Raw genomic sequence first — 27,102 nt, forward strand, 5'->3', positions numbered from 1 at the left:
CTCCTGATGATATTAGGTGAGCTGCTGGCATGTTTGCAACATCAATGTGAACACTTCTTTATACGTCACCTCTGTTTATTGCATTCAATATTATTAAGTGTCATACGCAACATGAAACATATGACAGCTCCATTGGTTTTATGAAAATAGATATATTTTTTCCAATTTGCATGCTTTATTTTATGGGGAAAAATGTGTGAAACACAAAACTACTGATTTATTTTGAAATAAGTAACTTTTTTTTTATCTCGTAAATTCTTTAATGCAGCACATGTTCATGTGTTTACCTTGTTATGAACACACTTTAACAGTTTTTACAAGATGGTTATATCAGGTGATTATAGCATTTATAATAGACCTTCAATATTTTCTTAACTTTTCTCGTTTCTTCTCTTTTTAAGCAACTATTTCTGTATTTGAACATCCTGAAACATTCTCTGTTTCAATGTAGTTTTTTTTTTTTTTTTTTTTTTCCTCAAAGCAAAACATTTTGTCGGTGGTTTTCATTCGATTTGTGTGAGGCCTGTTTGTTTATTGCATGTTTAAAGTACAGACACACCAATCTTCAAATGATTTTTATCTGGTTGCAGAAACCGAATGTAAAATCCACTGTGCTGTTCTTGTAACGTTTTAGGTGTTTTTTTAATTTTGCTGTTAGATGACCAACCTGTCCTTTTTTTTCTTTATGTATTTCCTCACCATTTCAACAACAGACATCACCACCTTTCTCAGTACAGTATTGTCTTAATAATTTATAAGAAGATGTGGAATTAGCTCAAGTTGGACCGCTGGTAAGAATAATCTGCAGTAGGTTTTAAAGAATTTACATCTGTTGCCACAGTAAATGCGTTTTCTTGATGCATGAAAAGGCTTTTCCTTGAAACTTTTATGTTTTTTCTTTGTTTGTGTGTATTTTGAGCACTTTACCTCTTACCCTTTGGCAAAACTAAGGGCAAATAGTGGTGTTCTGAATCTTTTCACCAGTACACTTTCTATAAGTATGCATAAAATATAAAGCTGTGTGCAGTGTAACACTGGCAGTACATTTATGCAGCAAACTGCAGCATTGTACTGCGATATTGTGCCTTATTTTAAATGTCTTTATTTCACTTGTTTTATTCATTTGTACTGCTTCTGTTTTCAGCTCATGGTCACTCTTATTACTTAAAAATAAAAACAAGTCTGTTGTATTGTCTAATCCACAGTTTATGAAGAAAATTATGTACATTTTTGTTTAGTTCTGTAAAACAAAGAAATGTGCCTGAACAGTGGCATTAACAGACAGCTGATCTGTTTAAACAATACTTGACAGGTTCAATAAAATAATTGAGATATTAACAAAAAAACAAGGCAGTGACTTGGTGTCAGGATTGTTGAACAGTTTCTCACTTGGATTAATTTGACCGTTTGCTGCCAACAAGCTTTCAATCCGGATACAAATCAAGTTTCTTTAGTGGTTTTTCCTTGTCTTTCTCTTTTAAACCTGGACACAAACAGAATATTTTTAAAATCACACTATTGTAAATTTTGGTTGTATTTTTAAGAAGTCAGTAAAGTTTCAACAGCTTACCTCTGAAGTGTTGTTCTGTTGTGGGTTTTGAAGTACTCAAGCACTCCGTCCTTTGCGCCTCTGGGCAGACGAGTTGAAGACTTGACGCCGCCGCTTTAGATTTAACTTTGCACAGATCGTGACGTGTTTCTCCAGGCGTTCAGTTTGAAACGTTCTCTTGCAGAATTCACAGGGAAGAAGCTGCCACCTTCAGTATCAGTGAACCTGAGCTTTGCCTGCTGCCGCTGACTTCGATGCAAAGAATCAGAAATTGGTGGGAGAGTTGACTCGTTAGGCTGACCTTCCCATGTGCTTCTTTGGTTTAGTGTTGCCAGTCTGTGCAGACTTTTCTGAGACATGTTTTGTTTAATTTCTGAGCCACCAGTGTCCTTTTGTGTTTCTTTGTATTTATTTCCTTTTGTCCAAGTTACCTTTCCCACAGAGGCGTCATTATTTCCCCGTTTCTTGCACCAGTTTCTTTCCAACTGCCATAATCTGTATCGTCTCCCCTTTTTCTTCTAAAAAGCTCGTTCAGTTTCTCCGATCTTGATTTATTTTGCTCTTTACTTGTTTTGTGTTCACTAGCATCTCGCCTGGCCTGCTGCTTATCTATTTTATTTATTCTGTCTTCAGTCCTCGGATCTTGTTTTATTCTCAGTTGCATTAAATCTGCATGCAGGCTTTCATCATCCAGCATATCCCTTCTTCTCAGTGGCTCTCTCCTCTGACACTCAGATATCCTGCTTTTTGTGGGAACTCTCCATTCATCCTGTCCATTGTATTGCACCTTCTTTCCATTCTTAAATTCATAATCTGCTGCAATAGCAGGACTACCGCTTTGAATGGTTTGTCTTCTTTTTTCTCCGACCCTGCAGAGCTTCTCCTTTAGAAGTAGCTCTTTCACCTGAATTGCTGTTGTCATCTGCAGCTCTTCACTCAGTATGTTTTGTGAGTATCGTTGTGAATGGAAAGATCTAGGAGTCTCTCTAATCACATCTGAATGATACTCTAGTTGTGGCGTCAAATGGTTTCTTTGCTGTGTTGACAGAGTGGTTTTCTCAAAATCCTGCAAACGAAATGGGTCTTGTGTCCTTCGGAGTCTCTTGTGGCTCACAGGCTTGGTTGGAAATGGCCAGTCTATTTCTTCTGCTTTCTCAATAGACACACCACTTTGTGCATAAGCATGAACATGTCCATGCATTCTTCCTGCAGTGTCGTATTGCCTCACAGAATCATGTTTTCTTCAGTATGCATGTGCAAGTTTGTCACTGTTTAATATCTTTTTATGAGTCTTACTCTCTTGCTTATAACAATTTCCTATAAGGTCAAAAAGAAAATAAATAAATTTGTTAGGTTCCAAGACAAATTGGGAAATTTAATTTCACGTGAATATTTATTTCTGTCAAGGCATTTGAGTAAATAAAACAGCTCTGTGTTGTGCTGACCAAATCGAAAGTGCAATTCAAAATAAGGCAATGCTATTAATAAGTTACTGAAATAAAAATCTCAAAACCATACTGAAAATAAAACAAAATTGTTAAAGGATTGTTATTTATCTAAATAATAGAAATAAGTTTATGAAAGCCGTGTGTATAAGCTATAATACTTACCAATAAAAGCCCTCAATCAGTTATACAATAATTCAGCTAAAAGTCCATAATAAACTGAGATAATTTGTTTTTTTGGCGTGTTGTCGCACCCTAGCACTAGGAGTCTTTTCTGTTTACATCTGTTGCCTAGAAACCGTGTCTGTTTTCTGATTGGTCTAATATATTTATGTCACTTCCGGCAATAGAGTCCCGTATGTTTTCAAAAATCGAGGTCTTTCGGGGTTGTTTGGTCGCGTTACTGCTTCCGACCATCTTAAGGTGATTTACTGAAGATGAGTCTTTGTCTATTTTTTCAGTAATAAACTAAAAATAAGCAGCTAATTATAAAAAATAAAGTACTCTTGTTAGCATTAGCTCGTTGTAGCTCTAGCTGCAGTGATCGAGGGCTGCTGTTTTGTTTCTTCCTTTAGGTCCGTTATGTCCAGTGAAGATCTCATTTCTGTGGATTATGAAATTTTTGGCAGAGTGCAAGGTGTATTTTTTCGAAAATACACTCAAGTGAGTGAAAAAAGTAATAAAAACATCTCTGTTTAGACCTGCATGCATCCTTTGTGATAGTATTGTTGTCGTCCACTGTCACCACTCTGTTAAAATTCAGGTCTCTCTTGTAAATGAGTCCTCGTGGCTCAATGGGACTAACCTGTTTAAATAAAGGTTGAATGAAAAATATACCTCACCTAACCTTAATTAATGGAAACGGTATGGGAGGATTTTTAATCAATACCACAAGTTGTAAACTTTAACAAATAAGCCTGCTATTCCTCAACACCTGTTCTTGCATCATCTGCCATACTTTCTTTAAGTAAAGCCACTTTCATTTTTTTTTTAGGCTGAAGGGAAGAAGCTTGGCCTGGTTGGTTGGGTTCGAAACACACCAGCAGGAACAGTCCAGGGCCAGCTACAAGGTCCACGGAGCAAAGTGCAACAAATGCAAGAATGGCTGAAATCGACTGGGAGCCCCAAGTCACGCATCACCAAGGCCGAGTTTGAGAACGAGAAAGCAATTGGCAACCTAGAGCACTCTTCTTTTAAAGTTGTCCATTGAAATGACATGTTGTACTTGTAATATTAATATTTAAACTTTTATTTATTTAGTTTCATTAACAGCAAAACTACTGTAAGTTCAAATCAATGTAATGTCTGTTTGAACCTCAAACCATATTACATTAATAAATTTAAAAACCCATCAATACGCTTCATGTTGTTTGAGTTGTACAGTATTCTAATATACGGTGAATGCAGCAAAGAAATACTTTGAGGTTATTTTAGTCAACACAGATAGGAAAATGAACAAATAATTACAGAAAGTGTCTTGATTCAAAGTTTGCCTTCTGATAGGGAAAAGTAGTAGTGATAGTAGTGCCATTTTTTAAAGCTTTTTTATACATTCAGTTTCAATGCAACACTGCCAATTCTTTTTAACCAACAAATCAATAACAAAAATGGTTAAATCATTTGATTGCTGTTAATGATGACTGATAGTTTTGGATGGGTGTGCTCTGTTTGCATGTTTCTGCTCCTGCTTCTGAGATTCCAGCAGGAGTTTGGCTTGAAACACAGCAATGAAGGCTACCTATGGGACAGATCTGGTTGGCAGGCCGCAGACTGACGACGTCCTCTGGATGGGGGACGACATGTGTCTTCACTTAAAGAAACAGGTCCAGATGACATGATTTAACCATTTTTCTTGTTATCTACCTGGATGATTGAGCTTACAAACCTTCAAATCAATGCTTGTGCTTTTCTCTTAAGCCTTTTTAAAGACTGGATGACACATGCCAAGATAGGCTTTCATATTTGATTAAGCTGCAATGAGGCATTCATTTAATTAAAATAATAAAACTTTTGTACTGAATTGTGGTGCTTATTAAAGCAGAAGACGTTTTCTGTTGAAATGCTAAAGAACTTCTTTCGGCTTTTCCCTCTTCAGGGTTCGCTACAGCAAGTCATCCTCCATCTCACTCTGTCCTCTGCATCCTCTGTCCTCACTCCAACTACCTCCATGTCCTCTCTAACTGCATCCATATATGTTCTCTTTGTCTTTTTCCTGGCAGCTGCATTTCTAACATCCTTCTACCAATATATCCACTGTCCCTCCTCTGGACATGTCCAAACCATCTCAGTCTGGCCTCTCTAACTTTATCTCCCAGTTGTTCAACCTGTGCTGTACCTCTGATTATCTCATTCCTAACAGAACTTTATTGATCCCGCAGGAAATTGTTGTGCCAGAGTTTCAGTACAAAGGAACATGCACAAGATTTCACATCACACGAGATATAGAAAATAACAGAATATAAAAATACCAACAATTAAGTTCTAAACAGGTCAGGTGCATACAGTACATGTTTGAAATGTTTTAATGTGAAAACATTAAAGTGTTTATTGTGATGCAGGATTAATTGTATTGTCCTATGTGCACAAAGGGGGAGGAGTTGAAAGGTTTGATAGCCACAGTGAGGAAGGACTTCCTAATCTTATCCATCCATCCTTAGGTTGATGGTCCTCCTTGATCATGTGACAGATGGTTTTGGCTGTCAGTAGCAAACTGGTTGATCCACTACGAGAAGGTACTATTTATAAGACTGAGCTGAATACAGCACCTCAGACTGAAGAAGTCTTTCAGATGATAGACGAAACGTTTCTACAATTTTTTTGTTTTGAATGTCCAAAGGACCAGATTTAACTTTTTATTTTTTTTTTAGATTTTTCTACCTGGATTATTGAGCATGCATCAGGATGTTATCCATCCTTGTCACTCCTAAGGAGAACCTCAGCATCTTCATTTCTGACACTTCCAGTTCTTTCTCATGTCTTTTGGTCAATGCCACTGTCTCCAGATCAAACAATATGTTAAAGGGAACATTCCTGCAAAAGCTCTTTTCCAGCCGATGATGTTGTTGAGAATGGTGCGTTTGGAAACCAGGGACATTATGACAGATTCTTAATTCATTCAACCTTTATTTAGACAGGTAAATCCCATTGATCCTCGAGGACTCATTTACAAGAGAGACCTAATTTCAACAAAGAATGATGACGACAATGGACAACAGCGACAACAATAGACAGTTATAAAAAGGCATACAGATTTAAAAAAAAATAAATAAATTGGGTCATCCTTCAGCAATGCACATTACAGTAAAACATAGTTATAAAACAGTACTTTTAGTTTTTATAAAAACAAAATCCATTGTTTAATATTTTTCTATAAAACTCAAAAGTGATAGTTTTACAAGGATTATGCGTCGAAACATTTTCTTGGTAAATCCAAGTTTTCCATGTCACCTGAATGCGTCTTGCCACGCGCGTTAATGACGAAAGCGGTACGCTTTACTGTGATTGGTTGAGAGGATTGGCGTCGCATGTTACATCTAAGCTAACCAGAGGGTGGCAGTGTCAGTTTGAGTTACTAGCAATAAACGAATAACGTTACCTCTTTTTTTTTAACACGTTGACTGTAAACAACAAGTGAGGTAATTTTGTGTTTTCAAATCTACTGTATGTAAATAAACTGCGTAGATTAAAAAGTTTTAGTTCCCTCAAACAGTTAGCACGGCTTTGCTAGTTAGCAACTGCCATTTTTTTTAAGCCGACTAACTTATTGATATATCAGGTCAGTACAGGACCAAAAAGAGAGCATTATGATTAAGTGTTTGCCCACAGAGGTTCAGGAGAAACTTCGCTCTGGTGTTGCCATCCCCACGCTGCAGCAGTGCGTGGAGGAGCTCGTCCTGAACAGCATCGACGCCGGCGCGACCTGTGTGGGAGTCAGGATGGACATGGAGGCCTTTAAAGTTCAGGTCATCGACAACGGCTCAGGGCTGACTGCTGAGGACATGGCACACGTGGGAATCAGATACCACACCAGCAAATGCAGCTCTGTTGAAGACCTGAACAACCTGAAATGGTACGGTTTTAGAGGAGAAGCCTTGGCGAGTATAGTTTCTCTAGCCACGCTTGTTGACATCTCCTCTAGGACAAGACTGTCAGTGAAAACACACGTTAAGCTGTTCAAGGATGGAAAGGGCTTGGATGTGTTTGAAGCTGAAACTGTCCGACCATCTGCAGGGACAACTGTTATCGTTTGTAATTTCCTACACAACATGCCAGTTCGGAGGAAGCGGCTCGATGGTGTCCTTGAGGGTGAGAGGATCAGACAAAGAATGGAGGCTGTTTCTTTAATGCACCCCTCTGTGTCCTTCACCCTGAAGAATGACTGCACAGGGGCCATGATGGTGCAGCTTGCCAAAGCCAAGAGCACCTATCACAGGTTTGTTCAGATACACGGCCTTGCACGAGGAGAGAAACTCGGGGAAGTCCACTACACGCACAAGCAGTTTGAAGTGACTGGTTATCTTGGCAAAGAGGGACACTACAATAATAGTTTACAGTACCTGTATGTAAATGACAGGCTGTTGCTGAAAACACGGATCCACAAGCTGCTTAACTTTCTACTACGCAGACTGAGTGGTTCAAACCAGAAAAACAATAGCCCGGAAGTCCCTAAGAGTCCAAAATACAAGCGCAACCATGAGCAATATGGAGTATATATCATCAATATAAAATGCTCTTACTCAGAGTATGACATTTGTCTTGAGCCTGCCAAAACACTCATAGAGTTCAAAGAGTGGGATGGGGTTTTGCTGTGCGTTGAAGAAGCAGTCAAAGCTTTTCTGAGGAAGGAGAACTTGGTGTCTTTGTTTTCTCAAGATGACTTGGACTGTATATCTTCTAAAGTGTTTAGTACTGACGGGACAGATAAAGAAGAGGAAAGTGACAAAGCTGGTCATATATCTGTTGGGACTTCCACCCTGGACTGCGGTGTTGGAATGAAACTGGCATCTGAATTTGTTCATCGTAGGCGCACAGATGACTCAGTTTGCCTGGAGGATGATCAGACTGAACTGAAGCAGAAAGAGGTGATATCAGATGAGTTTAAGAATACACCACAATGTGATATAAAGTCTGTATCTTCTACTAATGAAGAGGAGCCAACTTCAAGCGAAGCTGGTGAAAATTTAGAAATTTTACACATGCCACATACAACAGAATGGAGACTTTTAACAGAAAAAGACTCACAGTTAAATAATATATCTTCAACCACTGATGTAAATTCCACGCACAGCCTCTGTCAGCCTGATTTAAACCGTACCAAAGAGTCTCTGGAATCTGCTGGCAGGCGTGAACAAATTTTAGTAAGTCAACAAAAGATCAGTTTGTCTGACCCATACATTCACAAGCGTCTTCAGGTTCAGGACCAGCTCGAAACAAGCAAACTAGGATTTCAGAAGCAAGGTTTGGCAGCAAACTGTGAAAAAGCATTCTCAAAGCGCAAAATCTCACTGGAAGTGGGTAAAGACGGAGCTTCTCAGAAACTTTCCGTCCCTTTAAAGATTCCCAAAGTTCTAGTTTGTCAGAAATTGTCCACGTTTGGGGAGCCGGGATCTCTCGATAAGTTCAGACGAGCATACGTTAAATCCTTTGAAACTAAACTCTCACATGCTCATTTACAGAAAAGTGCTCAACTCTCTCAGATAAGCAGCTTTGATGAGAATCCCAAGCATATATCTGTTTGCAAAGACAATCTACAACTGGGTCAAGTTAAGACAGGAGAGGAAGAGATTAGCTTCCAAAGCCCACAAACCCTCTCAGCTGTCAACGATCAGAACAAAAGTAAAATGTCATTAGCAGCAAAACTTTGTCATTTAAAACAACACGGGACAGAAAATGTTGAAGTCTCACAGCACAGTTCAGGGAGTCTTGAGAGTGATAATGACTGTCTTCAAGAGAGCAACAACAATCAGAATCCTCAGGACCCTGCAGTGAATGTTGGTCCGGTATTAGACTGCATTACGAACCCTCAGCCGCACAGAAACGAAGAGGATTTAACGTCGAACGACTGGCTGCATCACTACGATGCATCTGTTGGGAAGATGGTTTATGTCAACAGAATGACAGGGCTCAGCAGATATGAGGATCCAGCTGCAGAGGACACACATGTGCGCTGCACGTCTGACGTTACCAACATGGCAGTTAGTGTCATCTCTGAGATGGGTGAGTTCCTTTACTTTGACTTTTATCAGCTGGTATTAATGTGCTAATATACCTTCTTAAATTGATCATTTTCACATGTAGATAGTGTAATCTCTGGTTTTAGCTTCCTCTCCTTGTTCTTGGAACTGTAGGGATGGAGTACAGGTGTTACCCATTTCAGGTGGATTTAGTTTTGCCTTTCCTGCCTAAGTCCAGACCAGAAAGAGTGATTAGCTCAGCGATTGATTGTAGAGGTATCCCACAGTTGTGCCAAACTGTTCAGATTTGAGTGATAAATCCACAGTGGCCTTGTAAAGATTTGGCTTAAATGGTCTCACTTCATGTTCTCTGTTTACAGATGATGCTGATGAGAGCTCCAACTCGCTCTCTTCACTGTATTCCAAATGGAAAAATCCTGTGTTTGTTCGGCCTCCTATGGTGAGCAGAACTTTTTCCTTGAAACTGTTATAGTGATTTAGAAGTAAATACAATAAATATGTCTGTGCCATCAGGTTGGTTTGAATATTTCCAGTGGACAAGCCGATGGACTTGCTGTAAAGATCCACAATGTCCTCTTTCCGTATCGCTTCTCTAAGGCCATGATTCACTCAATGAAGGCACATTTATCTTAATCATTCTTTTAGCTTTTGCAGGTTTGACTGAAAAAAATAAATATAATGTATTTATCTTATAGGTTATTCATCAAGTGGATAAAAAGTTTCTTGCATGCCTTATCAACACAAATGATGACGAATCTGCTGCACAGAGTAAAGCTGAAAGTAGGATACACATTAATGCTTTGACACCTGAGGGTTTTCTGGTAACTTTGATCATTTCACCTTTTTTTTCCTTTCTGAAATTACAGAAAATCTCTTGGTTCTGGTGGATCAGCATGCTGCACACGAGAGAGTTCGACTGGAAAGTTTAGTTGCGGGTAAAGAAAATATAATAAAACAAAACTTCAGAGCACTATAATAATTAGGCCTGTCACGATAAACAATAAATCAATTAATCGCATGATAAATGAAAATTATTGACCTCATTTTCATTTATCGGCTTTATCGTTTCTTCATGTTTCTCTTTCTGCTGAAGACACTGGATGACAAAAAGCTCAACTCCGGTGCTCTTCACTGACCCCTCCCTTTCGCTTTAAAATCCATTTTAACTGTCCACAATGATGTTTTTTTGGATCATTTAAAGCATCTAAGCTACAAGCTAAGCTAACAGCCCGACCTCGGGGGAAAAAAACCTTTGTCTTGTCAAATTTCCAAAATTCACGGTTGAAACCCGTGCCTTCGTCTAAAAAGTTGTTTTTCTCTGCAAAAATAAGCTGAGAACTTGTTTATTGATTTTTTTTTAATTAAAAGCTTTGTGTGGAAAAATGCTATGCTAAAGAGCTCAAACCACATCAGTGTCCGCCATTTTGAGAACCGAAAAACAGGAAAGAGAGACAACCCATGTCATGTCAAGGGGCCTCCCTCCCATTTTTCTTAAAGAGACACGCTGCTCGCTCCCTCACTATCCATACATCGGTTCAAACAGTCTTATACTGCCATCCGGTGGTCGATAAAAGGTACTACACTCAAAACAAATTAACCAACATTTCTTATTTGATTTGACAATAAGTAATTATTGTCAAATTTCAAACAATATTATCGTTTATCGCAATAATTTCTGAGACAATTAATCACCCAGCAAAATTTGTTATCGTGACAGGCCTAAATTAGACGCTGTATAAACCTGTGAGAAAAACTGGACGTGTTGTTGTAGATTCATACGAGGATGACCCGGATGTCCTCGGGGAGAGACGTCTCTGTTCATCAACTATTTTACCACCTCTGGAGCTCAGCATAACTGAGGACGAGCTGAGGCTGCTTAGGTGTGTTTTCAGATTTTATTTTATTTTTTTACAGTTTTATAAATCAATGGCTTAAGGTTATAGTTATGAAATGTGTTTGTTCTTGGTAATACAATAAAAAAATGCATTTTGTACAAATGATCTTAAACAAATTGGCATTTAAGAGGCTGATTTTTAAGGAGAACAGTGTGAGAGTTTGACACTATCACCATCACCTTTGACCTTTCTAACCCCACTTGCCACCTGTTGATTTTTACTAGTTCACATTAACCCATGCCATACAAATAACTATTAAAATTTGAACTTATCAACTCATGTTAAAGTTCAGTCTCCTATTTTTTGACCGTTCTCTTCTAACAGTTACTGTTCATTCATCTTGCTGCAGATCTTGTCGGCCACATCTGAGGAGTTTGGGTCTGGAAGTTGCTTTCTCACAAACAGCAGCTCCACTTGTGTTTGTTGGGAAGGTACCACTTTGCTTCATGGAGAAAGAGAGCAACGAGCTTCGGAGGGGGAGGCCTTCTGTCATCAAGCCCATTGTTGAGGTGACACATCAGTCAAGTTCGTTGAGTCCGTTTATTTTTTTATTTCTGTTTCGTTATTCTCTGTCAATTCTCACCTTAGGAATATCTTCAAGAGCAAATTGAGGTAAATAAGTTGTTTCTTTCTGCCTCGTGCTGAAAGTGTTTTTTAAAATAAAAATAAATGTAGACTTGTAATCCCTTTTGTTCCAGTTACTTCGCACTACAGGCAGGGTGAGAGGAACTTTGCCTCTCACTGTTCTGAAAGTGCTTGCTTCACTCGCATGCCACGGTAAAATTAATGAATCTTTTACACCCCGAGTTTGTTTTCTCTGTGATAAGCCTTAAATCTATTTTCTGTCTTAACATGGATACGCTCTGAGCAGGTGCCATTAAATTCAATGACGGCCTGAGCAGAGACGAATGCTGCAGCCTGGTGGCGTCCTTATCCTCATGCCAGCTGCCTTTCCAGTGCGCCCACGGTCGACCGTCCATCGTTCCACTTGTAGACCTCCATCATTTGGACAACGACCAGAAGGTACTGGAAAATAGAATAACATATTAACTTTGACTTTAATCTAAGATGAAAAATATTAAACTAAACAACATTGTAATCTGATAGGGAACACATATTTTTATCCCAGCAGGATATCCAGAAACCCAACCTGAGAAAGCTGCGGAGAATGTACAAAGCATGGGATCTATATGGAAAAAAATAAAAAAAGGTGTGCTTTTAGATTCATGTGTGCATTTTATTGTGAACAAAAACGATCTAACTCAAAAAAAAAAAAAAAAAGTCTTTAATATACCAGGTTTTCTGACTGTTCTTTATCTTTGTTCTGCTTTGTGTTATTTTCAGTGTGTGTTAAATCATTTTTCCTATTTATATAATTAAACAGAAAAATTCTGTTAGCTCAGTAGGATTTTACAAGTTAAAAAAAAAAGAAACTTGGTCTAAACTTCAATCACACTCTCAGAAAAGACATTTCAGTGTTGTTAAACTACAATTGTTTTATTATGAAGCTCATATTTTTGGTTAATCCTTACCTGTCAAACAGATTGAGCTCTTTTAAAGCAATAAATAAAGGTTGAATGAATGAATAAAATGAGATATTAAAGCAACTGTAGATAAACCAGCTAAGCCACTTTGTTTAAAATATACTGTTTTATGAACTGAATAAAAAGTTTCCCAAAATGCTTTCCATACTTGCACCTGTGCACCACACAGACACACTTCAGATAATTATTACTCTACATTTCAACAAAATAAAATCATCCTGTTCTAGGAAGACTTTTTTTATTACTCTCATGCAGTAAACCATATGCACTGCAGTCTAATAGCTTTTGGGTTTTAAATCTTATATATTTTCATCTCTGACAGCAGATTTCTGTTTCAGAGTAAAAATGTCCTTGAAATGCCTGTTTTTCTCAGCACAGACCAGAACGCAGCCCTTATTATGGGAGTGAAGGATGCTGCTGCCTCTCCTCTTCTTCCTCCTCACTTCCGTGTCGTGCCACGTGACTTTACCGCCCCCATCAGTCTGTGATTTCAGATTGGACCTAGAAATGAGGGGAGGGGGAGCTTTAATGTGATTGGTGGATTAGGGTGAGAATACAGTCATTTTTACCTTCTAGTAACACTTTAATATTATTTTAACAGCTCAGGGTTTATTTTTTATTTATTTATTGGCGTGTCTAAGGCTCAAGAGGTAATGATCTAGAGAAATAACATTAATTTTATTAGATTAATAAAAATAATATCTCACTTATATCATCTTTTAAACTAACATTTTACAATATTACGTATTTGATTCAATTAATACGCCCACTAAATACATATGAGGGATTATAAATAGACTCACTTGTAATCCCAGCTGACCTTTATGAGTACAAACCACAGCTGGTTGATGATATGCTCACATAAATTAGTAATCTCACATATGTGTTGTTAAAAAAAAAAAACAATGCTGATTAAATGAAAACAGGCCTGTCAGGCTGCCAGTCTGACCCCCCCTCCCTATCCTTCCCAGATGGTACAGTCTTGGTTCATTCATAAAATTCTATCAGCGCCTGATAGGAGGGGCTTACATTCTAACCGTCCAGTCACAGGTATCTACCTGGAGACACGAGCTGCTGCCTGCCGGGTGGAAGGCCACAGTCCGCTTTGATTTCTCCATCAGGACCTGTGGTTGACATCTATTTATTTATTTAATGTCCCCCTGCGTGATGAATCAAAACAAGCCTGACATGGATCCAGTCTGTCCCTCCTCCTCCTCCTCCTCGCGCACAGTGTCTCCTGTCGGGACAGAAGAGGCGAGCTCCCCATCCTCCGAGAGCAGCAAGGTATGAATGGCTTTGTGGATCATGTATTCATCCTGGGGGGTTGGGGGGGGGGGGGGGGGGGGTCGGCAGCCTGTGTTTGGGTGGGGGGTGCGGGGTTAATGAACTTGCATGCGCTCATTTCCAAGCATCCCTTCTGACGCATTTTGACCCAAAGCAAGAAAAACAAACAAACAAACAAGAAAGGGACTGCTGTGAGGACATTGGACTGCGCTGCTCGGGTTGTTGTGGTTCCGACGTCCTGGGACCGGGTCTGAAGTCTGAACGTGTCGATGCGGCGCTTCATTGAGAAAAATAAATCCATTCAGGAGACTCCTCAGCATTCCTGCGTCAGTGCTGACGTCACAAACAAAGAAAAAGTCCAGTATTGATCTAAAGAGAGGCTATTTCTGGAAATGTTCATGTGAAATAAAAATAGGGTCTGTTTTCTTTTTATAATCACAGATTTATACGTTTTATTGATGGCTTTTATGAGATTCACATTAAACCTCTATAATATGGGCTTTATTTATTTATTTATTTATTGTTTATTTCTTCCATCTTGTAGGAGGTTTGCCAAGATTTAAGCCCCGAAGGCAACCCGTTTGTTCCAACAGTCACAGCTATATCCTCCACCCCAAATTTCCAGTGGATGGTCCAGCCTACGATGATCACATCTGCCTCACCATCTCTGAGCAAGCAAGCCAATGAGCCGCAAAGCTCTCACCAGGCAACACCCAAAGCGGGAGGGAACAAGGGGAAAAATGCTGCCAGAAAGGGGAAAACAGAGCAGGTGGGTGAGCTCAGACGAAGCCAACCTGCAATTGGACAAAATAATGTGAACTTGCATATGCCAATCAGAACTGCTTGTGTGAAATTGTGGGTTTTTTTTTTTTTTAAGAGGCTGTGAGCTTTTTCTTAGAAAGAAAGTCACTTTAAATTCAGGTCACAGCAAGTCTGCAACAGCGATCTATTTTTAGATGTAATGCAGCAAAACATGCTTTGGCTGAATGGATGTAGATTGTTGGGTTCGTCACTGAAATGTTTCTCCTACATCCCAGCTGTCGCCAGAGGAGGAAGAGAAAAAGAGGATACGGAGGGAGAGGAATAAAATGGCTGCAGCAAAGTGTCGCAACAGGCGGCGGGAACTCACAGACACGCTGCAGGCTGTAAGTAAACATTCCTCAGCTGTCGTTCGCACCTTACTGCCTGGTTTGTTCCCGTGTGGATGATGTTCGCATGTCGATCTGTCTGAAGGAGACGGACAAGCTGGAGGAGGAAAAAGCAGCTTTGGAGATGGAAATCGCCAACCTCCTCAAAGAGAAGGAGCGTCTTGAATTCGTCCTCGCCACGCACAAGCCCGCGTGCCAAATGTCAGAGGAGATGGAGTCCATTTTCCAGGACTCCACAGGCTCCCCAGAGCTGCCGGCCAGTCCAGGCGAGGACCGACTCCCAGAGGACGGCATCCAGGAGGCTCCCTCACCCCAGGACATGGACATCCCCAGTGATCCGTCCACAGCCATCTCCGGGAACTCCAACATCTTACTGTGCGCCAGCGCTGAGATCAACATCTGCGATCTGGAGCCCTCCCTGGACATTAAAGAGGGGCTACTAGACAATATATTACCCAGTTTGGAGGAGAAAACCCCCATGGAGACGGCTCGCTCCGTGCCCGACATCGATCTGAGCAGCTCTCTCGGGGTCTCGGACTGGGAGACCCTGTACAAGTCCGTCTCCTGCGACCTGGAGCCCCTCAGCACTCCCGTGGTGACCTCCACCCCCACCTGCAGCAGCTACCTGTCCGTGTTCACGTTTGCGTGTCCTGAGCTGGACTCTCTCACAGACGGACTGGACAGCCTCAAAGGTGGTTTAAGCAAAGCCGAATCCGTCGATATCCTCAACTCTCCAACTCTTCTAGCCTTATAATTTTGAGGGATGTGATCTGTCTGCGTTTTTATTGTCTGCAGGTCCACAAAATCAACAAGTTATGCCCAAATATGCTGTAACACTCCAAGAAATGCATAAAGTAAATGTCTTGTGTTTGACTTAAACGTCTAAACAGAGCAATGTAGCTGCAAGCATGGCTTAGATTTAAAGAGGGGCTGACGTTTTGATCGAAAACGCATGCAGACAAACTCATAAATACATATAAATATATGATCTGTTACTAGATCTGAAGTGTTCTGTGGAGGTTGATGTAATAATATAGGTTTGTGCTGTTGGTGTTATATTTATTGCTGTAAATGTATTTAAGCACTCGTTCATGTTGAGTACCTGCGTACCTCATCTGCTGTGGTTCCACCTCATTGTTAAAAAGTTTTCCATGAAAACATCCTGTGCACTATAATAATGTCTATAGAATATTGAGATTAATCTTGTGATTTATTTTTTTACTGTTCAGATTTTGACTCCTTTGTCAAAAATGTAAAACAAAAAGGAAAGCATCGACTGCTTATCTATGCCAACAATTATAATAATAATAAATCTATTCAGTTTGCTGCTGATGTTTTAGAGAATTTTTTTTGTCCTTAATAAAAATGGCAAGATTTTTGAATATTTTGCCACATACATGTACTGTAAATCAAGGTTATTAAAAATCTAATTGCGTTTAATTTGACATAAAGTTTAAAGCAACATATCTCAATGTAAATCAGCGCAGGACTGCCTCAAAGCAACAATTGATGCAGAAAAGTGATGTGGTAGTAGCTGAGAGTCATTTCTAACACATATTCTGATTGCTAGCCGGTGCTGCGAGAGCTTAGTTTTAAACTTTGGCGTTAACTGTTGGATTCAGTCTCGTCTTTTTGCAAAATTTATAATAAACTAGTGGATCACTCAGAAAGTATGGACTTACATCAATTTGGATACAGCTAATTGACTTTAGGCACAAAAATGGCTACAGTTAAGTTGATTTAGCAGATACTGAGTTGAAACCTGAAATGGTTGTAGCCTTTGGTTGTAGTATAATTAGAGATTGAACTAAAACATGGAAGTTGAAGGCAGAATGTATGAGTACCTCATAGTTGGCTGGCTACACTTCAGTTTTTAAGTTTGTCCCTTCTTATAAATGAAACAGCCACTTGACTAATCATATCACATTTATTTATATAGCACAGTTAAAAGTAGGGACGCACGATATTATCGGCATTGTATCGGTATCGCCGATATTAGCAATAAAGTTAAATATCGGACATCGGCCAATCCATCAAAATAACTCACCTATATATATATATATATATATATATATATATATGACAAGGATTTTGTGTGTGTGTGGTCGTTCAGATATTTTAAATACAACCATCATCAGAGTCGAGCGTGAGCTCATATGGCCTTGAAGTGACCCGCATGCACAGAAGATGTGTCACACGCAGCACGCTGCATTTACAGAAATAAATATGGATTCTACACATTAGCATATGTGTTTTGATGCTAATGTTATGCAATCAGAACCAATTTAATTTGATGAAATGATTGTTTCACCCAGGGATTACATTATCTTGCCTTTTGGTGACAACTCTGGAGCAACATTGTCTTTCTGGCATAGGGAGACATAGTGAAGGTAGAAACAAACTAAAGTATCGTGACCATCACGTTTCATATTGATACTGTCCCACACTAACGCTGGCATCATCGACGAATTAAAGAAAACAGAAAAAGCAACTGGACTGCTGTTCTGTAGCTTAAGTGGAGTTCCAAGCTTTATCCTCGATACTTGGATTAATTTGTGAACCCTTACTTTTCTGACATAAAAGCCACATGAAATGAAACATGATCGGTCAGACTGCAGCCATTTTGAAAAACATCTGGTTTAGTACCAAATATGGAAAAGACCTAGGTTGGATTCAGACTGTCATAAAAAATCCGATATGAGTCACATATGGGCAGAAAAATCAGATTTGGGCTGAATGGCCTTAAAGAAGTTCCTCCATGTAGCTCATTTTGCCAGCCCTGGTCATATTAGCTGCAAAAAGTAACATTTCAGTGAATTCTAATTATAATTATCTAGAAACTATTAATTTTTATTTTTTAAAGATGACATATTTCAGCTTGTTTACTTTTTTTTGTTCGTTTCAGTGTGCCACCCAGTGGCCACCCCCATCCAACCCCCTGCCCCCTCTTTGAAAACTTTCTGCAAGCGCCCCTGTCTGTATGGGAGGAGCAGGGAGATTTCCTCACTTCTGCTCCCCCACTATCTACTTTTTCTTTTCTCTTTTTTTTTTTTTTTCTTCTTCTTTTTTTAAACATCCCTGCTTACGTTCGCCTGGCACCCGCTTAATTTCCGCATTCCCAAATCCTTCCAGACTGGGATCACGTTTGAAAGTCGGGCTGATGCAACGATTCCCACTTTTTAGAATCTACTCTCGATCCTCGGCTGAGCAGAAGAAAGGACATTTGTTGCACCTGGGGTCCAAGTCAGGTCGGTAAACAAAACTTCCGACACTTTGATCATCCAAACGCGGATTGGCTGCAGCGCGCGGCTCCTTTTGTTGTTCCTCATGTTCGAGGGAAGCCTGCCTTGATCAAGCTGCAGAGACAAACAAACAAACAAATAATTAATGCCTTTTTATATATATATATTTTGCGTGCACGCTCCTTTCGCATGAATCATGGCGTGCACAAATCAGAACAAAATGTTCTCGTTTATTCCAGGGTAACGTTTCCATCAGGGCTGCGCAGTTCTTTTAAAGGGAAATACTTAAATTAATACTTGATTTCAGGATCAAATCTACAAAAGCCGTAACGTTTGATAACTGGGGGGGCAGGCAAACTTACATAAGACTTGAAAAAGCTTGAAAAAAAATTAGACTTCCGCTTTTACGCAGCATAACCTGAAGTAACTTTATGCAGCTGAAAACACCAAGCTATAAGCTAATTTATTAGTTTGTTTAAATTTTATTACAAATTGATGTTTTAAGGTGTGAACTCGCATAAACAAAAACTTTAATAAATGCTACAGTCTGAAAGAGTTTACTCCAGCTTTCTTCAAGATGCAACTCTGGAATGCGGGTACGCGCTCACTGTAAACAAATCTGCATGTTTTGCGCAAGAAAACTGAGCATAAATACATAAAAATTGTCAGACTTCTCCGTTCCGAACGGTGATTTTCTGTCACTTCGGCTGTTTCCAGAGGTAAACAAATGCACGAGGTAGTTGGACGTTGCATCACAAGTTTTGCTCCCAAGTTTTTAATGTAAGGACCCATTCGCATCACATGTCGTACATGAGGTGGAAGGAAATTGTGTATTCAAGTCCCAGTTACACAAAAAAACTGCTAAAATATAAAAAAAAGAAAACGTATACAAGGATCTAAGATATACGCTAAACAATAATAATGTAATATAATACAGTATATTAAACAGCAGCCTGAACATGAGTCTGTTGTAAGCAGACGGGTATGAATATAGCAGCTTAAGGTAAGAGATCAGCAGCATGAAAAATCAGCAGCGTGTCAAATCTCAAATTAAAGTGTCATTACAGTTATTTTTCCTGGTTGGAGATTCATGAGTCTAACTGCCTCAGGGTAGAAGCTGTTCCTCAGTCTAGTGGTTGTACACTTACTGCTCCTCAACCTCCTTCCCGAGGGGAGCGTGTGTGTGCTGGGTGAGTGGGGTCCTTCATGATGCAGGTGGTCCTCTTCCTGCATCTGGAGGTGTAGATGTCTGTGATGGTGGGGAGGCTGACTCCAACATCTTCTGTGCAGCCTTCACCACTCTCTGCAAAGCTTTTCTTTCTGCAGCTGTACAGCCTCCATGCCACATGTTGATGCTGGAGCACAGGATGCTCTCCACCTGTAGAAGGAGGTGAGGACTGAGCTTCCCAGACCAGCTCGTCTCAGCCGCCCAAGGAGGTAGAGTCTCTGATGAGCTTTCTTGATCAGGCTGGTGGTGTTGTAGCTCCAGCTGAGGTTGTCGTTCAGGTGCACACCCAAGTACTTGTAGCTGGAGACCACTTCCACCACAGATGACCTGTTGTCATGACATTGCAGAGTACCTTTAATTAGGTGCGTTACGGTTGAAGCTTCTCCAGCACAAATTCTTGAATTTGGGGAAGTTTTTTTGTTTTACATAAAAATGTTCGTCCCTGTTAAATACGGTTCTTTATTTTTTGTCCTGTGTGCTTTGAATCATTTCAAGACGAGTGTGGTTTCCAGCAGAATGTTCTGCAGACTTCCACTTCTTGTTGTGACCGGTTTCAGGAAGTGTCAAACTGAAAATTATTTTCATGAATTATTTTTTTTTTTTGTTGCTGTTGTTGTTTTGTGTAAATCGAAGCACAAGTCTCAACCTGAATGTTCTCCCTTAAACAGCGTCAGATGTTAGCTTTCCACAAAGTCAGTTTCCTGTTGCGCAGCTTGTTGCTTCTGGAGTAAAAGTTTCTAAGTCATTGATCTTAAATGGTTTTATTTTTTGCTTTGTGATGTGGTTTGGAAATGAGTCAAAAGGAGAAGGCAGACATTTTTTTCTTGTGTCTGTTTGTGTTTCTGTGTCTGTTACCAAGAAATTTCGCAAACCACAGGAACATTTTAATGAAACTTGCAGAAAGTAATGATTAGATGAACATCTACAACTGATTAACTTTTTGAGTCAATCCGATTCAAGATGGTTGCCAAAGAAACACAAACATGGCTATAACTCGATTACTGTTACAGATTTGGATCAAACATCTGGTATGGTAGTAGTCAAGACTGGTCCCTAACATACATTTTGAAAGCTAAAAGATTGTGCAAGGTCTTAGTTATTTTTTTTGCCATTAACGTTTTGTAGTTGCTTGTTAGGAAAATGTCCACTTTCATGATTTTAATTACACTTTCAGAGAATTATGAATGGATGTACATCTACAGATGATTAACTTTTGGAACCATTCCAATTCAAGATGGCTGCCACACACCGCAGACGTAATAAATCTTTAAATAATAAGTCGGTCCATTTTACAAATATTGTGCTACGATTTGGTGTGGTTGTAGCTGAGATCCCTTCACAGCACATAATTCAAGTTTGACTCATTGCACAATATATTTTATTAAAGCTTTAGCAATGACTGGAGTCAAACTTTCTTTGACTGTTAGCAAAATATCTCGTGAACCACAGGATGGATTTTAAAGTACCGTATTTTTCGGACTATAAGGCACACCAGATTATAAGGTGCATTAAGCAAAACAAAAATATTTTGTCCGATTTTTGAGCACCGTGTACCACATAAAATCGTTTCCTGGTCAGTAAGCACAACCAGAATTAATACATAAGGTGCACCTGATTATAAAGCTCACTGTTCATTTTTGAGAAAGTTAAAGGATTTTAAGTGTGCCTTATAGTCCGGAAAATACAGTAACCTTCAGACCGTTATCATTGCATTTACCGTATTTTCTGGCCTATAAGTTGCACCGGAGTATAAGTCGCAACAACAATTATTTGTTTGCTCGAAATTATAGCAAAGGTGTATCTCAGTCTAACTTTTCCTTAATAAATGCACTTTGACGGTCAAATCAGCTGTATTTCAAAAACCCAGGACTTGCAGTGCATTTCTTCGAAATTTAACAAGATAACCACCTGAAAACAATAATTTGTTTGCTCGACTTTATAGTAAAGGTGTCTCAGTTGAACTTTTACTTAATAAATGCAATTCAATGCTCCAATTAGCTGCATTTTGTCGGGGAGGCGCAGCAAAATGAAGCTAGTTTGACGGTTGCTCCAGACGAGCTGGACGAAGGTGGCAGGCTGTGGCAAGCTGTTTGTGTCATTAATAGCCACTTTTACCTATTAAATGACACAACGGCATGCCATACAACTTGAGCGCCATTTAGCGGCTGAAAATGTTCGTGTTCAATTCAACAAATTTCAGTCAGGTGGATTATTGGTCTATTGGATTGGATTATTGAGCACTGGACTTTGTTGGTTTTGAATCATTTTGACATGACTGTCGACGAGGGAGAGGGCCGGCACCAGAGGAGGGGGCGTACCAAAGAGACCATCTTAGCACCAACATAACTGGTTTGTTCCACTTTGGAGTAAGCTGTTGGGGGAAGAATCAGTTTTGTGTTGTGTGTTTCCTTGACTGATGAAGCCTTCTGGATGGAAGGTGAAACGTTTCAGCAAAAAAAAAAAAAAAAAAAAAGAAACTGTCCAGATGACCTGACTGAAAATTGTTGGATTGTATACCTGGATTATTGAGCATGGATTTTGTTGGTAGTGTTCAATATTTTCATTGGCAGAATGAATGAAAATGGTCATATCTCAGTCAAAAATTGGGTTAATAAATATGGGAAAAAACATAAATAAATTGCTTTGGCTAAAAGTCGCAGGGTATGAAAATTGTTCAACCTTTATTTAAACAGGTTAATCCCATTGAGCCTCGGGGACTCATTTACAAGAGAGACCTGATTTCTTAACAAAGCGTGATGACAACAATGGACAACAATGACAACAATAGACAGTCATAAAATAGGCATATAAATGTAAGTTTCTCTTTTTTTTTTTAACAAATCAAAACACAATGGCAACCAAAAGGACAATCAAGAGGAATAGTAGCAAAAAAACAGCTAGATTATAAGGCGATTTAAAAAACTAAAAACAGGAACATGTCTGCATTGGTTTTTCTCAGGAACTTAGCAGATGTTTGAAGACACTTAGAGAGGTCAAGGTTGAGAGCTTCAGATCTTTTTGCAAGATATTCCAGGAAACAAGAGCAGAGTAGGAGAAGGCCCACTTGCCTAGTTCAGTCCTCACTGAGGGAACACTGCAGGTAATAATGTCCTGAGAGTGCACGCTGTAGCTGCACTCACGCAGTGACATGTAGGAGGAGATGTATGAAGGCAGCAGACCAAGAAGTGTTTTAAACTTGAAAATGTACCAATGGAAGAGTCTGTGTGAAGTTAATGATGTCCAGTTAACCAGTGAATACAGGAAATTAGGCAAGAAGGTGTGACTTATAGGCCAGAAAATACGGTACATCTATCATGGAGTCACTTCATTTCAAAATAGCTGCAAATCGACATCAGCCAACACAATAATGGTCATAACTTTTTCAATAATACAGATATTGACCTAAAATTTGATGTGGTAGTAGCTGAGAGTCGATCAAAAGGCTCACTTTATGTCTCACAGCATTATGCATAACTTTATTAAGACCAGAACGGCTACAACCGAAAGTTTACAGTCTCCTATTCCAGTAGAATTGTGAATTAACTAAACAAAACAAATTGAATGTAGCTAAACCTGACCACATTCCACTCCCCTTACGTTAGGTCTCATAAGGAGGAAACGGCAGTTAACGGGTATTTCTCGGCCAAGCTCCCCTTGGAATAAAAGAGGAATTTGTTTGAGTTTGGTTGGGATTAGAGAAAAAAAAAGGGACAAACTCGCCAAGTTCTTGTGAATGCTGGTGCATTAATTCCAGGTCAAGTGGCAAAACTTGTAATAAATTTGGGAGGCAGCCTCGGCGCCCTGCCCCTGTAACAAACCAGTTATTCACCACTGAGCAGCGAGTCAGAGCTGCTACAAATGGACAAGTGAGCCTCGAGTGAAAGCCGTTTTAAACCTGTGGATCAAATAAAACCAATAAAATATATAGACAATTTAGTAAATCTAATAGAAAAACAAGTTCTTTTCTGTTTTTACTGAACAACCTTATTGTTTAAATGTATTTTATAGTGATTGCATTTGGCAGGTGAGGACGTCCGAATTGGGTATAAAAGGAACATTCATGAAAAATTTCAGCCTTTCTGTGAAGTTATGTCTTTTTCACCTCTTTGTACCAAACACTATCAGACAAGACCATCCTTATCAGTAAGAAAGAAGAACTTCTTAATGCCAACCTTCAGATGAGGTGAACAGACTCATAAAACCTGCTTTCATTGCCGTCTGAAAATGTCTCCCTCTTTTCTCCCTCTTGACTCTCACAGCTGCGGTGAAGACCGAGTCTGACGCGATGCCAGGACAAATCCCAGATCCCTCTGTGACGGCGGGCTCCCTGCCCAGCCTGGGCCCGCTGGCTGGGATCTCAGCCACCACGCTGACCGACAAGCTCAAATTTGGCGACCTCCAGGAGTTTGGAACAATGTTGTCACCGCTGCACTTCCTGGACAGCTTTGGAAAGAGACCTCTAGTCATCAAAACGGAGGTATAAGACACTGATCCAGTGGTTACCAAGACTTCCCACTGATCTGATACACGGGGATGTTTTGAGTTGAGGGTACATTCCTTTATCTTATCCCCCTCTCCATTTGTCTTACAAACTTTATATGTAAAGAAAATTGTAACATTCCTGTTTAGAATTATGTGTAAGAATTATACAAGTAACCAGGCTGAGATAAAGCTGCAGCCAAGTGTTTGAAAGAGATTAAACAGAGAAACGAGTTCAGTTTGTTGTTGTTTTTAATACAACGTCCTGCTTTTATGTAACCGATCAGGGAACCAGGTTTTTATTAGAAGCAAGCCTTTATTTATATTTGTTCACATTATTAAAGGAAACCAAACAAGGGGGAGTGGTGGCACAGAGGTTAGAGTAGGTGGGCCTGTGATTGGAAGGTTGCCGGTTCCACTTCCCATACCAACAACATCAACATGTGTGGAAAGATGAAGCACCCACACCTGCCTCCACTCCTCATTTGCCCCACTCTGAGTTCTTGAGCAAGGCCCTTAACCCCCACCATCTGCTCCCCCGGGCACCCTAGATAGCAGCTCTCTGCGCCACACAGAGAGCTGTGGTAGCTTGGTGGTCTGTGGTTGCATCAGGAAGGGCATCCGACGTAAAAATAATTGCCAAGTCTCCGTGCGAGATAGTTCGCTATGAGTGAGATGGAGGAGGAAGACTCGCTGTGGCAACCCCTGAAAATGAAACATTCTTCGTCTTGTTCTTGTGCTTGTTCTTGTGCTTCTTCTTCTTGTTTTTGTGCTTCATCTTGTTCTTGTGCTTCTTTTTCTTGTTGTTTTTGTGCTTCTTCTTGTCGTTTTTGTACTTCGTCTTGTTGTTTTTGTGCTTCTTTTTTGTTCTTGTGCTCCTTTTTGTTCTTGTGCTTCTTCTTGTTGTTGTTCTTGTGCTTCTTCTTGTTGTTTTTGTGCTTCTTCTTGTTGTTTTTGTGCTTCTTTTTTGTTCTTGTGCTTCTTGTTTTTCTTGTGCTCCTTCTTTTTGTTCTTGTGCTTCTTCTTGTTCTTGTGTTTCTTCTTCTTGTTTTTGTGCTTCGTCTTGTTGTTTTTGTGCTTCTTCTTTTTGTTCTTGTGCTCCTTCTTTTTATTTTTGTTCATGTTCTTCTTCTTGTGCTTCTTATTCTTGTTCTTCTTGTTGTTCTTCTTCTTCATGATGATGATGATGATTGTTGTTGTTGTTGTTATTATAGGAAACCAAACACTTTGCCACAAGTATTTAAATAATGTTTTTTTTTTTTCTGGATTTAGTTAAAGACTACACGGTGGCTGTGGCTGAGTGGTTAGAGCAGTCGTCCTCCAATGAGAGTTGGGGGTTCGACTCTATCAGCAGTCACATGCAGAAGTGTCCCTGGGCAAAACACTGAACCCCTCATTGCCTCCGATGTGTCCCATCATTGTATGAATGATTTGTTCAAGTAGCTTTGTAGAGATCTACATTTGTAGTAGAGTGCTGTATGAATGGGTAAATGAGGCCCAGATTGTGTTGTAAAGCGCTTTGAGCATCTCGATAAGATAGAAAGTTGCTATATAAGTACAGTCCATTTACTATATGTAAAGGCATTACATAAAGAAACTACAAAAAAGTATTTTAGCTCAACAGCTGTGCAAACTTGTTCTGAAATGATGGCAAAGCACTGTGTGCTAAAAATGCTTTTAAACTGTTCGCACAACCAGCCCCGCCCACTTGTATTATTGTTATTGTGCTGCAGAAGTTTATTGCACATTTAAACTAGTAAATTCACTGTTTCCTACTGATTGATTTAAATCTAAACTTTATGCAGGTTCATTTTATTTGTTAAAAGATACAAAGTGATGCTTCAGAAGGGCTGAAGGGCCACATGCGGCTCCAGGGCCTCAGGTTGCAGACCCCTTATCTAGTGGGACACTATGGGACTATTTGTACTGATTATTATGGGTGGAATGTGGTCAGACAGGGGAGAGAAGTCTTTGTATTCTGCAATCTAACGTATTGTAACCCCTGGATTGTTTTTTTAGAGAGATGAAGAGGAGGAGAGGAGAAAACGGAGGCGAGAGAAAAACAAAGTGGCTGCCGCTCGATGTCGAAACAAAAAGAAAGAGAGGACAGATTATCTACAAAATGTAGAACACACCAAGACAATCTTCTTTACGCCACTTCACCCCTTTTTCATCTATAAATGTTCAAATGTCTTTTTTCGTCTTGCAGGAGTCAGAAAGGTTAGAGATGCTAAACTCTGATCTTAAAGCCCAAATTGAGGAGCTCAAACTTGAGCGACAGCAGCTCATCCTCATGCTCAACCGCCATCGTCCCACGTGCATCGTCCGGACGGACAGCGTCAAAACCCCGGAGAGCGAGGCAAACCCCCTGCTGCAGCAGCTCCAGGCCAACTGAGGACACAAAGACTTGCTTATCATTTGTGCGCTTGAGAAGAGGTCGACACCTAACAGCACTTGGATGGAAACCTGCTCTGAAAACCAGAGCGCCGCACCACAAAGAGCAGCACCATCATTTTCGTCACCATCATTCAAGCTCCAGCCACAGTTTTACTTAGATTAAACAAAAAATATCAAAACATGTAGGACAATTACACTCCATACATTAAGTTTAGTTTTACAGTCAAAAATGAACTGTGACTTCTTCATGTGTTTATTGTTGTGACATAAATGACATAAACTTACTGGACTGCTTTCAACTCACAGACTGAAGACATAAACCAGAACTTTCATGCTCCCAAGTTTTTAGAAGCAGTTAAATCGACATGCAAAGAGATCAGGTTAGCATTTATCTTTTTTTTCATAGTTACAGAACAAATAACTATGTTCTGTATTTCATTGTTTTGGCGCAGGCGTCATATATGCACATATATAAAAAGTGTTTACATTTTACTGTTTTATTACCATTTTCATATTGTTACAGCCAATATACACTTTTGTACATATTGTTATATAAGCTATTACAAAAGCATTTTATATTTCCTGAAGAAATAAATGTTTAGTTTCTTTTTAGTGGATTAATTTATTACTTTTTTCTATGAAATACACTCACACTAATTATCTATGTGTGTGTATATATATATATATATATATATAT

At 39.6% G+C, this 27,102-nt stretch overlaps 4 protein-coding genes and 1 pseudogene across 4 annotated transcripts; 4 read left to right on the top strand and 1 right to left on the bottom strand.

Annotated features, from left to right (window-relative positions):
- Window positions 1–1,566: 1,566 nt before the first annotated feature.
- On the bottom strand, window positions 1,567–3,065 carry LOC119427730 (annotated as a pseudogene).
- Window positions 3,066–3,342: 277 nt separating this feature from the next.
- Window positions 3,343–4,271, top strand: acyp1 (acylphosphatase 1, erythrocyte (common) type). Its single transcript, XM_037694719.1, has 3 exons — window positions 3,343–3,417; window positions 3,570–3,657; window positions 3,989–4,271. The coding sequence occupies exons 1-3, from the start codon at window positions 3,353–3,355 to the stop codon at window positions 4,202–4,204; spliced, it is 369 nt and encodes a 122-aa protein (XP_037550647.1). The 5' UTR covers window positions 3,343–3,352; the 3' UTR covers window positions 4,205–4,271.
- A 2,526-nt stretch (window positions 4,272–6,797) lies between these two features.
- mlh3 (mutL homolog 3 (E. coli)) lies at window positions 6,798–12,376 on the top strand. The gene is made up of 12 exons (XM_037694666.1): window positions 6,798–9,210; window positions 9,342–9,443; window positions 9,548–9,627; window positions 9,702–9,806; window positions 9,884–9,968; window positions 10,055–10,123; window positions 10,960–11,068; window positions 11,433–11,592; window positions 11,672–11,695; window positions 11,782–11,860; window positions 11,955–12,106; window positions 12,216–12,376. The coding sequence occupies exons 1-12, from the start codon at window positions 6,798–6,800 to the stop codon at window positions 12,285–12,287; spliced, it is 3,450 nt and encodes a 1,149-aa protein (XP_037550594.1). The 3' UTR covers window positions 12,288–12,376.
- A 1,804-nt stretch (window positions 12,377–14,180) lies between these two features.
- fosaa (v-fos FBJ murine osteosarcoma viral oncogene homolog Aa) lies at window positions 14,181–15,980 on the top strand. Its single transcript, XM_037695583.1, has 4 exons — window positions 14,181–14,267; window positions 14,456–14,680; window positions 14,949–15,056; window positions 15,145–15,980. Exons 1-4 carry the CDS (start codon window positions 14,181–14,183, stop codon window positions 15,811–15,813), a joined length of 1,089 nt encoding a protein of 362 aa, XP_037551511.1. The 3' UTR covers window positions 15,814–15,980.
- A 2,197-nt stretch (window positions 15,981–18,177) lies between these two features.
- On the top strand, window positions 18,178–26,850 carry jdp2a (Jun dimerization protein 2a). The gene is made up of 4 exons (XM_037694538.1): window positions 18,178–18,307; window positions 23,789–24,006; window positions 26,028–26,132; window positions 26,218–26,850. The coding sequence occupies exons 1-4, from the start codon at window positions 18,220–18,222 to the stop codon at window positions 26,401–26,403; spliced, it is 597 nt and encodes a 198-aa protein (XP_037550466.1). The 5' UTR covers window positions 18,178–18,219; the 3' UTR covers window positions 26,404–26,850.
- The last annotated feature ends 252 nt before the right edge of the window (window positions 26,851–27,102 follow it).

The sequence above is a fragment of the Nematolebias whitei genome, chromosome 21 (assembly GCF_014905685.2).
Source record: "Nematolebias whitei isolate Nwh7 chromosome 21, NemWhi1, whole genome shotgun sequence".
Lineage (NCBI taxonomy): Eukaryota > Metazoa > Chordata > Actinopteri > Cyprinodontiformes > Rivulidae > Nematolebias > Nematolebias whitei.